General features: G+C 38.7%; 1 protein-coding gene across 2 annotated transcripts in view; it reads right to left on the bottom strand.

Moving 5' to 3' along the window:
- PTPN21 (protein tyrosine phosphatase non-receptor type 21) overlaps positions 1–9,403 on the bottom strand; it is a 46,267-nt gene extending 36,864 nt beyond the window's left edge. The window contains exons 1-2 of one of the 2 annotated variants that reach the window (XM_065063722.1): positions 8,842–9,403; positions 4,897–5,270 (exon numbers count right to left, since the gene is read on the bottom strand). In XM_065063722.1, coding sequence (XP_064919794.1) covers positions 4,897–5,076 — 180 coding nt within the window. In that variant the 5' untranslated portion in view covers positions 5,077–5,270; positions 8,842–9,403. The remainder of the gene's footprint in view (positions 1–4,896; positions 5,271–8,841) is intronic. The other variant, XM_065063721.1, reaches the window with a different exon arrangement.
- Positions 9,404–12,694: the final 3,291 nt, after the last annotated feature.

The raw sequence follows: 12,694 nt of genomic DNA, 5'->3' as shown, positions 1-12,694 counted from the left end.
ACACACAATTATTTTCTCCTAACTACTCCAATGTGGGTTTCACAAATGCTATTTAAAAAAGCAATTGCCAAGTATTGATTATAGCAAAACAGCAGGGATAGGAAATAAACAAACAAAATCAAAATTTTGCAAAGTAATCTGACATATTCTAATGTATTCAACGTAAAACATTGCACAAATCAGAATACACCATGTTCTACACCCTTCAAATATTTTGAATAAACAGTCTCTAATAGGCAAGGCAAATTGTACTCATTGGTACATTAGATAAAGGTAAACTGGCTAATTTACAAGCCAAAGAGCAATACCTTTACAGTGCACAGAAGACATATCCCATCAAAACATGTTTTAACCTCACGCAGAAACACATCAGTTATCAATTAAAGTGCACAAGAAATGCAGAATCATACTTTTTGTTTGTTTGTTTTTTACATCATGTTACTTTTTTGCACCACTGTCCAAGGCTCTGAGAAAGATGGACTCACCTGCTTTTGACTCACATCTTACAGAGCGTTGACACTAAAAGAAATGTGATGAGACTTAAATTCAGATTGCTTTACAATGGGGAAAAGCAAAATTTCAAAGTAGTCTAAAAATGCTAAACAATAAACTAATGCATTTCCTTCAAAAGTAAAGAAAACCTGTCAAAATTTGTATAAAATTATAGAGCAATTCAAAGACATTGTGACAGTGAAAAAATACAATCAGGTGGTACATTCAAATTCTGACCTAATGTTATTAAAAAAGCTTAAGAAATCATGGGCAAGGCTTCCTAATTACCACTATTGCTTTAATGGAAAAACCTTGATTTTGTGGTGCTCAATGCAATAAGACTAGGTGCTAATTCTATACCTGAATGTATAGCTTTTTTCCTTCGGAAAAAGGAAGAACTACAATAAATGCACTGAGGCAATTACTGATTTTTGGCTGTCTGCTCTGTCCTTCAATCTATCTTGGCTCCTAATTTACAATTACAGCACACTTATAGTTTATATATGTTTCAGATGGAGTCAAGTTTGTTTTTCAATGAAGTAGCACCTTTTAAATTGATCATTTTTATATACATTCCTCCATGACAATTTTTCCTAATTTTAAGGAAGATTTCATTCACAGAAGCAACCATAGCAGTTCACCTATGAGCACTGCTTCTCCTCTTATTTCTCCGAGCATCAGCTAAAATTGCTGTCAGACTTTGATACAAGGCATAAACACAATTATGTTAGTGACATGGCCCAACTTTTAATTCCCAGTCAATATGTTTGCTGATACATATACATGTAAGAACATGGTTGGAATTGCTCTTATTTTATTTATGTATGCAAACCACACATTTAAGAAACCACCACACTGAAATAAAAGTATTTTTATGTGTTTTCTCCAAACAAGAGCTGATACTTGAATTCAGAGCAAAGTTTCACAGGCACTGCTTCAGAACTTCAAACTTATTCAGGATCCGGATAACCTTGGTTCCTTTTTCCCTAGTCACGTCCAAAACAAACACAGGAACTTGCATATGCACAACACATACTCTCCACAGAGGTTCCCTCCCATTAGTTCTTGTACGTGGGCCCAAATCTCTACCACATATTTTATCTGCAGCTAAGTCAGACTCCGCTTGTACACAGCAGCAGAATTTGCCCCTTCATTCTGGTTTAGAAGTGACATCAGAAAACAGAAATAAAAGATTCAGCAAGAGAGGTAAATCAGTTGTAACATTTCCTGCCAAACATCCTATCGATATCTAGCTGTATCAACTGTTACAAAAAGACATTTCTATATTTCCAAGTATTTAATTCGTATACTTATGCCCTAGATGCAAGATAAACAGTGTTGCAGATACTTCTGGAGCTAGTTAACAATCAGAGCTCTCAGCAGTTCATCAAAACTTGTAATTCCAGAACGGTTTTCCGCAACAAATACAGCTTTTTGCATAAATCAAGTTTGGTTATAGTTCTCTCTCAGGATAAAAGACAGGCTGCACTACAAAGGGTAAGTGACTTATGTTCCTTGTTCCCTTTGGCTTCTTTCCCCAATTTCTCAGTTTGAGAGAGCTGGATAACATAACCATGGCTGAGGAGTCACTTTCTGGGAATACCAGAAGATATTAATCTTAGTTTAATGCATTAATTTCATTTTTCTGTAAAGTCTACCATAGAGTAAAAAAATAAAATTGTGAACAATTCCTAAACCCTAACTTTGTGTCTGTAGTAGTATACAACTTGGAAACTGAGAAGTACTAATTGGAAAAAAATCAAAAGAAGACCAATGTTCAGCCACACAAAGCATAATTTGAAGACTACTTGTTCACATAAGGATGTGTTAAAACAAATATCTTAAAAGACGGCACAGCATTAAAAGTAAGCTGTTCAATTCACTGCCCGAGTTCAGTAACCGGAGACTACACCAGAGAGAAAGAGACATTTATGAATTTTACTATTCAATGTGTGAAGAGACAGATTCCCCTCATACCTCCTGCAATTAACTGTTTCTAATGTGCATGAGAACCGCACATCATAACTGCGTAGCCCATATACACTAATCCGAAACGGATGTCTCCATTTTCCTAACTGCTTAAATCCTCAGTATTAAGCAAACAGTCACCCTTTCACATTTGACACTTCAAATTCACAGTCATGCTTTAAGGATGCCTAGTCCATTTACAGTATGCAACATCTTATAGAAAGGACTTAGTATTTTATAGTATCAACTACTAATACTGTTTTTGCAGATTTAAACAAAGTGCTGAGCCAATTTTTCTTTCTGAAATCTATGTACTAAGCCAGCACTCAGGAATGACCCAGTATCCACTTGGCAAACCTGACTATTTAAAGGCAGAACAACATTTTTTGAATGCAAGCTCTGGAAAGTAATTTATATCCCTGCTTTCCATTCCTTTTTATTGCGACACATTTTCCTGCCAAAATAATCCATGCAAGAATGCATGACTGAAGGAATCTGCTCAGAGTTCAATAGTGTACTGTCAACTCCCTCAGTCTGATATATGACTCTTAATTGAGGGAATTGCCATATTTCTCTTTCTTTCTTATTTTTTTTTTTTTTTAATACCCAGATTTTTAGGAGTAGCTACAAAGAAAGAGATAATGAAGAATATCTAGAAAAAAAACCCTTGAATCTCCAATGTGCTTTGACTAGTTCAATAAAAGCTCACAATCATTGTTCAGGAAGACAGCCTTTGCATTTTGCAAACTAAATATAGTTAAATACTTTACCTTCTGTTGACTTAGCAGTGGCATCTGAAAGTGGATAGATAAAACTGACAAACTCTGTTCATAACATAATAAATGAATTCTAGATATATGACACCTGATGTGTTCTAAGTAAATACTAAGGCTACAAAAGTAGTTAGATTCTCTCTTTGCTAGAAGGAGCAAGATAAAAAAAAAAGAACTGAACACACCCAAAAAAAGAAAATCTGGGCAATCTAAAAGAATGCATATTGGGATTGAAAACAACCACAGTAAACAAACACTCAGAAATTAATGGATTCACATCTATTTCATTTGTTTATTACTCTCCAAGCAAAAAATATTTCTGAAAAAACCCTGACTGTATATAGTATTTCCTACTGAGAAATCCTGCAGTAATGCACGCTGTGTATGGTAATAAATGTTTGCAGGACGGAGTCCTAAATTTATTTGCTCAGTATTTGAGCAAAGTTACACGCAGTTGCCATTGCTTGACAATGAAAACATAGCATTTAAAAAAAAAAAAAATCAAAATTCTTAGATAATTATTGTCACAATTACTCTTATTTTGGTTACCTAATCTAGGGTTTTTATCCTGCATTCGAATCCCATATTCAAAACGCCATTATATGGCAGACTACATAACAAAGCAAAAGTATCTTTTTCAGAAAAATGTTAGCAACACTGAACTTTTATTACAAGCTTTCTCTCTTCTGCCTCCCAAAAATGCTGTCACAGTTTAATGACTACAAAATGAACTGAACCTTTTGAGACTCTAGTGGAAAACGTTAGGTTACACAGGACCAAGACAATTCAACTATTGCAATCAAATCCACCTGCATTCAACAAAATTATAAAACAATTGACACTGGTTCATACATTGGTAATCTATGTAGATTTCTATGAACAACATTTCACCGCTCAGCATTTCAGAAGTAATTCACTCAATACAGGAGATGTATGAATCATTGCTAAATGTGCAGGAGAAGAGTAAATTTCAGTTGCAAAAGGACCTTTCAGAATAGCAAGTAGGAATTTTTTGGGTAAAAAAAGACAGGTTACACAGATATATACAGATTCAACTAGTGCAAATCATGTTTCCTCATGAGGCCAGCACTCGATCTAAATTACTATATGCTTGCTCCAAGACAGTGTCTGCAAACATGTTTGTGGTATTTGAACAAGCAATACAAATAGTTGGTCACTGGTACACTTATCATATTTTGTGCTCTAGGTTCTTTTCACAGCACTAATCCATAAAAAAAAAAATAAACAAAAAACAAACAAACACGCACACAAATAACACCCTCTTTTGTATCCTTAGCTAAAAGTTGTCACAAGTCTTGCAGTAATTCTTAACCACGTTGCCTAGGCAGAAATTTTTTTTTGTTGCTTTATGTGTTTTTTTGAGCAGCATTTTCAGCATTGTCAAGTTTAAAAAAATAGTCACTTTGTTCATAGCTGTAAGCTTCTATTCACTGCTGCTTCTCACATGTCCTCCCCCTTGGGCATTCCCTAGCTCTGTAACATCAGTTTTGCAATTTGGAGCAAGCCAAGGCCCCATCAAGAAGAAACAATAAGAACACAAGATAGCTCCTTCAATAAATAAACTGAATAAATGGTAAGGATTCACCACACAGGTCATGTAGCACGAAACAAAAATCACACCTTTGCTCGGCAGTTCACTTACCTCCCGCAATTCCAGCCTCTGAGCCACAGCTTCCAGACTCTCCTGGCCCGTGCTTTCCACCGACAGCGTGAACTCCACAAACTCATTGTTGAGCAGCTGGATACGAGCCACCAAGCAGCTCTTGCTGGATACCGTGTAACGTCGAGTTCGTTTCAATTTTAACCCAAAAGGTAGAGGCATCTTCTTTTTCCCCCACAGATGGTTACTGATAGGAAGCTACCACCACCGGGACCTTGAGAGGGAGCAAGAAGTTGTCTCTTCTCAAAAGGGAAGGAGCTGTAAAGTCTCCAGAGATCAACCAGCAGCAGCAGTATCCATTAAAGACAAGCAGGTTTTCCACCAAGAGACAGGCAGAAGGGGCATCCACTGGAATCCTAGTAAGCAGCAAAAAGAATAAATACAAGAATCAGAAATACTCTTTACTGAAAGGGGAATGGTAACATGGGAAAAATAACATGTATATTTCTTCTAAATCTAAATAATCAGTCTACTTCTCCAAAATGCAGCACTGTTATGCATTCAAATAATGAAATAAGCACCAGAGTTTCTGGTTTTTCCACAGACAACACCAAATTTTTTTTTTTTTATACTCGCAAGTGAGTAAAGAGTCTTAATCAAATATGGCTGCAATGTCTTAAAATTAGTATCTTGAACTGAATCAGTATTTAAATGAAACACCTCTACAAAGTCCGAGTTGCCCTAGGTATTTCTAATCCTGAACAAAGCAATTTTCTTAGAGGAAAACCAGCAATCTGCCTTGTTTTTCAGAGCAGCATGCAGCCTCAGCTGCTATCTGTTAGATTAAACACAAAATCAAGCCCCATAAATGATTAAGGGAAAAAAAAAAAAAAAGAAAGGCAGGAAGGGAGGCACTAAAGCTCACACCTTAGCCATTTCCTACCAGACAATTAAAATCCAATTCCTTTTATTTTCCCTGAATTACAGCTAGCTGTACCATTAATTTTTATGCTAAACTGCTGTATGATGTTTCTGGTTACGCTTTGCCTCACCAAGAGAGTATGTGACCTCTGAAAACCATTTATTTTCTAATTTTTTCATGAAAAACTAACATATATCCCAGCCTAAAGGTAGCCACCCATTTCCCCACCTTCTGCAAACACCATGACGCCTCCTCTCCTGTCAACTCCACAACACACAGGCTTTGCCTTTCTCCTCTTTCGAGTGTCTCTCTTACTAGCGCTGCTTTTCAGCGGGAGATGCAAAATAGAAACAGTGTTTAAACACAGTGGGTTTCTTTTTTCTGCAGAAGTACGCGTGTTGAGAGCAGTCACTCCACCGAGGCCGGGCGCTGCGGCTGCCACTGAAGGGAAAGCGCTTCGCACACGGTGGTAAAACCACCGCCCTTACCGCGGGGCTGAGGCGACGGGTCCTCCGGCCCCGCCAAGCGCCTCCGGGCCCGCCCCGCAGCGCTACTAGCGTGGGGCTGTGCCGGGACAGCAGCCCCTGGGCCGCAGCAGCCGCCCTGCCCGCGCCGAGCAGTCAGCCGCACCGGGCCGGGCCTGAGGGCCGGGCCGCCAGGGGACAGCTCGGCTTCTTCCCATCATTGTCAGCGGCCGCCGGCGTGGGGAGCTGGGCCTGGGGGCCTCTAGTGGCAGCGCCGCACCGCCTGACAGGAAAAAGAAAACACCCACATACTTTTTTATTTTTTTTTTAGGCTGGTACGAATTAGTAGCACATTTTAAAAGGCATAATTTGATTTCTGAAGACTCTTAAAATCATCAGACAGGAATAACAGGAGGATATTCATTTATTCGGGGTGGGGGAATCAGAAGAAGTAGTCTTCCTAGCACACCTGTTTTTATACTCAAAGGCAGAGCTATAAACAAATAGCCACATACTACTTGTACATTTAGATACATATCTAAAGATTTAATGTTATTCAACACAACCACAAACTCTTTAGGTTGAAAATCTTGTATCAGACTCCCTATTCCCTTGTAAGCAGCACAGCACCGAAAGGCAGAACGACGTACCGGCCTAAAACAGCCGGAAAGAGGAGGCAGCTCGGCATTTCTCCTCAGTGACATCTCTGCAACCCCTCTCCAAAGGATGACCATAAGCATATTTCATGAGCACCTTTCTAGCAATCCTGAGGCAGTCCTACCATCCTACACAATCCTCATCCTCAACAGATACCACCTAAAAATCATTAAAAAAAAAAAACCTGTCCCAAACAGTAAATAATTTATTTCTGCGTGCAGCTGCAGAATAAATGACAACTGATAGCAACAGGTTTCCCTGAAAAATTTAGGGATACGTGCGGACTCCTCACTTTATTACTCACTCTGCACTTTGATCCTCCAAATCCTGCCTCCTCAGAGCAGCACGCAAGGAATGCTCTACAGACAGAAGCTTTTAGTTCCCTGCCTGCTGCCAGCAGAATCTCGCACTGGGTTTATTCCTGGCAGAGAAACTTCTGACTGACTGACCTCAGCTCATGTCCCTGGGGCCTGTTTTCCAACACATTCTCTGTGCACAGTTACGCGCTTTCTTTGGTGCTGCGGCCATGAGAAAAACCAACTTCCTCATCTTTTTGAAAGCTGCAGCCAGAAGTTCAGTGCTATTTTAATCTCCATTTTCATGTAGTACCACTGAATATGAAAGACCTTCAAACTTTTATTCCACCATCGGGCCCTTGGAAAAGTATTCTATGGGCATGGAAAAAAAATATTGAAAAAGTCACTAACCAGAGGCTGACCTGACATGAAATTTCCAAACCATCTAATGCTGACATTAGGCAATCTCAGACTTTCAGTTATTTTGCTGGGCAGACAGGTTGCAATGCAAGCGCAGGAGAAAGTTTAGAGCGGAATTTTCAGAATGTGCTAGGAATGCTCTTCAGGTTATAATTTGTTGCTTGCATTTATTGTTTTACTGAACATTTACCTCAACGATTTAATTTTAACTCAGTACATATCTGAGCTAATATCCATTACTTCTGAAACATATTTATAACAAGGAAAACTTAAGTGACTAACTTCCAGTCCATGTCACAAAAGACCAAATTAAAAAAAATACTCCTGACATGTAATAAATATTGTAGAATAAAGGCAAGTTTGATGAATCACACTGAGGTATCATTCAGTAACTTCTACTGCTAGCCATGTGTACTCCCTGCAAACACAGCTGTGCTGTTTTTATCCAGCAGCTGTGCATTCTGCAATGTTAGGTGCTCTCATGTTTGCCTTCTGCATTACTTCAAATTTGGATGCATCTGTATTGTTATAAAGCTACTGTAGCAAAAAGGAACTACACACAGCCAGGAGTTACAAATCCAATTGATGACCTCTGCAATAACAAGCCTTTACTTAGCAAGCCTGGAATTTTCACACAACAGCTAAAAATGTCTTTAGTGGTCAAACTTTGTACATTTATATTTCAACCCAAACAGGTAGTTTCAAAAAGGTTATATTAGAATTCCAGCAAGTTGGTCATAACTGACACATTATTATTGAGCACTGTAGTATCTTTTTACTTACACCTCCCACTCCTCCATCAACAATTAGTATTTTTCTTTAGAAAGATTTTTTAAAATAGCCTGCATGAATGACAGCATGCAAAATAAAACTGCAATATCTGATGCTGAAAAAGGGTTCCTGTAATTTAAAATGCTTAAAACATATATATTTATTTCAGAAATATTTGGGGAGACAAAACAAAACAAAACAAAACAAAAACCAACCACCAAACAAAACCAAACAGAAAGCCCCACTCTCCCCTTGTTTCACCAGTTAATATTTGACATGACTCTTGGACTGAAAGAGCAGCAAGAAGTGCACATCTCAAACCTCCCCTACCTCCAGAAGCACAGTTCTACAGCCTTTACTTTTCAAAAAGTAAATGCTTGAAACTCCCCAGTCTTATGGTAAACAGCAGAGATGATCACCCGCTATTTTTCCACCGTGCCTCCTGTTTTCCCCTTACCTTGTGCAGCAATCCAAAGACACCGAGTCTGCTTTCACATATGTGTAGCCAAAAACACCCCAGAGCACTCCAAGCCTTCTTCTCCCGGAGCCATCTCATCTGTATTCCTCGGGAGCTGACTTACTGTGTTCCTCTTGTCCGAAACAGCTGCTATCTCGGCTAACCCACCTTCTTCTCAGATCACTCATAGTGAAAACATTCCTCACTTCCTGTCTCAAAAAACTTGCTCTGGATATCATTCCACTGGGTGAAGAGCTGGGGGTGGAAGAAAATATTACAACCAAATAAACCTGTGCCAGCCAGCTCTTCAGGCAGCTTTCTCTTTCATGTGACGCTGTGCTGCATGAGCGCAAATTGCGTTCTTGGGAATATTTTCAAATCGCTCGTCTCTCTGTGCCTCTGTGTGTGTGCATTTAATTTCTTTTCCTGGAGGCGTTCCCCTCGCTCTATCCATGCGGAAGGATACGCTGAAAGAATTAAAGCGAAGGCCCGTATGCTTGTAGCCCATTACCTCAGAGAGTTGGAATGCCTGGCAGGGAGAATGTCAGCAATGAACAGCTGCTTCTCTGGCTACAGGGGCGTTACAGAAATAGGGGTTACAACAAATAGCAGGCAATCCTCGCTTTTTTGAATCATATGATCATATATTTTAAGCACTTCCAATTACGGCAAACCTCTTACCAAAAATTCTGTCGGTCTTATTTTCATGCAGCTTGGAAACATTTTCAAGGTTTAATCTGTATGCGTCATATTAAATGACCTGTGCACATACATTTGTTTGCAGCTAAAAGCAAAAGTCCTTGCAAACTTTCAGCTCTTGGTAATACACAAAACAAGAAAACACAGACTAAAGACTCATCTTTCAGCCCTTGTAGGGACTTAAATTACCTAAAGGTGTCAGTAGAAATTTTGCCCTTAATAACAATTGTCTTAGCAGCATTAAATGCATATCAATTAAGTAATATTTAGTGTTTAACCAATGCAAACATCCTATAAGGGGCTGCACTCCAGTCCCACAAACATAGGGAGACCTCTGTGTGTGTGTGTTTGCACGTGTGTGAAATCAGAAATCATACACAATTTGGAATTTTATGGCTCTCCACATTGTGTGAGCCAGGCTAAAGTATATACAAACTTGAAACGGGTCAGTGATGAGGAACAAGGTAAAGTGAGTGTGTGAACACTGACTCATAAGGGCAAAACTTAGAAAGTGTTTAAGTAATGTAAAGCACACAAACATGCTACTGTCTGAGCAGGTCTAACCTGCAGATCTACTACGCAAATAGCACTTTACTCAGGAGATCACTAATCTCAGGTGAAATATGTAGGTAATTTCGTACTATGCTGAACTCTTCCGAGTTATTTCTTAGACACAATGGTCTTTCCTCAGATCAGTGGAATATCCCTTTTTTTTCCCCTCTGTATATCCACCATAGCTACGATGAGCAGTCCATAAGCAAAAAAAAAGAACTAATCCAAGGGAATTTTATATAAAGTAAAATAAAATAACTTTGAACTAACCTAAATGAATACTCTTTGTAATGGTATCTGTTGAGGGCCAGAACTACAGTTACTTACCAGAGAAAATGGACTGATACAACACACGACAAATTCAAGCCATGGAAATTCAGGGTAACAGCAGCAACACCTCCTATTCCTAGACAATTCATACTGGAAACAAAGACTCAATTCTCTTATCTGTCACATTTCCTATTCTAAATCTTGATCACACCCATTTCCTGCCTTATTCCCTGCCTAGAAGTAACTGCATTTATTAGAGTTTTCTTATTTTCCATAGTTAGTCCTTGCTGCATTTTCTTTCTTTGCATTTAAACACAACATCTCATCTTAAAAGAGACAGCTTGGACATTGTCAATATGCTCCTCTGCAGCCCACATTTTCTCCTTTTGAAGCTCATCAAACTTTTATTCCTGAATTATTTTTTCTATTTTCTGTTGTATCCTAACTTCGTGGGTTTCTGCACTTTCTCCATTTTGCCCTGTCTCATTTTTTGCCTCATCAGCTCTCCATTACCTGCTTTGCTCCAACTATCAACTCTAATAAAAAGGAGAAAGAGACAACGGCGTCCATGAACATGTGATGAACTCTGATAAAATCACATCAATAAGACATAGAGTGATTGCCCCCCCCAGGGCACTATTCTGTACTTGTGCTTTTCCTCTTTAAACCCTGGTCAACACTCAAGACATGCATGGATAGAAATGCCTGCATCTTTTACTGTACTCTTTACTCTCTTATTGAAGATTATGGGAGGAAAAGACTAATATCCTACAGCTGAATGTTACAGCCATTTTTCTGTAAATACAAAAAAAAAAAAAAGGTTTTGCCTATTAGGTTGAATTCTGCCTGCCCATAGTGGAACAGGGATAAAGCTACTTTGTTCTTATCGACATCTTCCCTTCTGGAACAGGGTGCTGGTGTTTTTTTTTCCATCCTGGTCCAAATACGTGATTGCAGTTGACTATTTCAGCCAACAGGGTGAAGGTTGATGCAAGTGTGCGCCTTGTTCTGATTCTGGGAACTATGTCCAGCACCAGGTCTTTGCACTGACTAATGGTAAGACAGAAGGATGGAAGTGAGCCAAATAGGAAGCAGAATCAATCACCCTTCGGGCACACAAGTGGTACGCATGGATGTACCGCTCAGTCTACTGGAGAGCTATCCATTTTTAATAAAAACACAGGCAGGACAATCCAGAAACTACTAGTTAAAGGGGCATTCCCAGGATGCTGAAACAATGGAGAAGTCATGTGGAAAAATATCTTGATTTACTCACTAGCCATGCAAGATAGTGACTTCATGAACAGAAAAGTCAGAATACCTCTGATTCTACATGTGACTATTAAAGCTGTTCTCTGGCCAAATTCACTTTATTCATCACTTCTGTGTTTTGCCTCTGTGTCTGAAGCCTCCCTGGTTTTTCACCATTCCATTTCTTATTAGTGCAAAAGCAAGAGAGAGCTGGGTCTTTATGCATCGTTACCTGCTTCTTGGTAGTGGAGAGAATGGAAGGTGCTAGAAAAATAAGCATACAGTATGTCTGTTACATGCTTGAACCCTGAAATTTCATGGTTTCAAGATTCAATTTTGCTTATAAGACACTGTAAAATGTTGAACCATGTTCTACTAAATAACTAAGTAAGTTTATAGAATTTTCCTATTAGAAGAAAACAGGCAGTTTTCCTACACGTAATGCAGTGCTGAACTTGAAGCAATGAGCTCCTGTTGTTATTCACAAAAGATACATTTTCTTTTTAAACACCATATGTCTTTCTAAAGTAAATCCATTAGTTAGTTATGAAATAAACTCAAATCCTATTTCTGCCCCTCGATAATTATTTTTCTTGTTCCAATAATAAAGTAATGCAACTTATTTGAAATCTTAAGAGAGCAAAATATGTCTCTTGAAGGTTAAAATGCAATGCTGTAATTAAACTAATCTGTTACTAGTTGTATCTCACTGTAACACCAGTATATTACAAGTATAGTCAGGCAAACAGCCCAGATCATTAGCAATAATGAGTCTAGGTTATCTCTGTATGATGTTTGGTTTATATTAGGAGCAGTGATGCAGAAAGAGATTAATACAGCTGTTAACTACAACGCCTGGAGTTTATTTTACCCACTAGCATTACTTGTAAAAGACCCTTTAGCTGTAGGCTGAGCTTCCTATAATGTTAGTACTCACTAAATCACTTCAGCAGTGAAGCTGGGACATTGATGCAAAAGACAAATGGTATGCCTTATACATGACATCTTTTCTGCTTACTGTTATCTGCCCCGTAGGGTTTTCTCCACATAGTTGTTCCTCCCTCTGCAAATGACTCCTTGT

Source organism: Columba livia, chromosome 5 (assembly GCF_036013475.1).
Source record: "Columba livia isolate bColLiv1 breed racing homer chromosome 5, bColLiv1.pat.W.v2, whole genome shotgun sequence".
Lineage (NCBI taxonomy): Eukaryota > Metazoa > Chordata > Aves > Columbiformes > Columbidae > Columba > Columba livia.
This window is presented reverse-complemented; position numbering and strand designations above follow the sequence as displayed.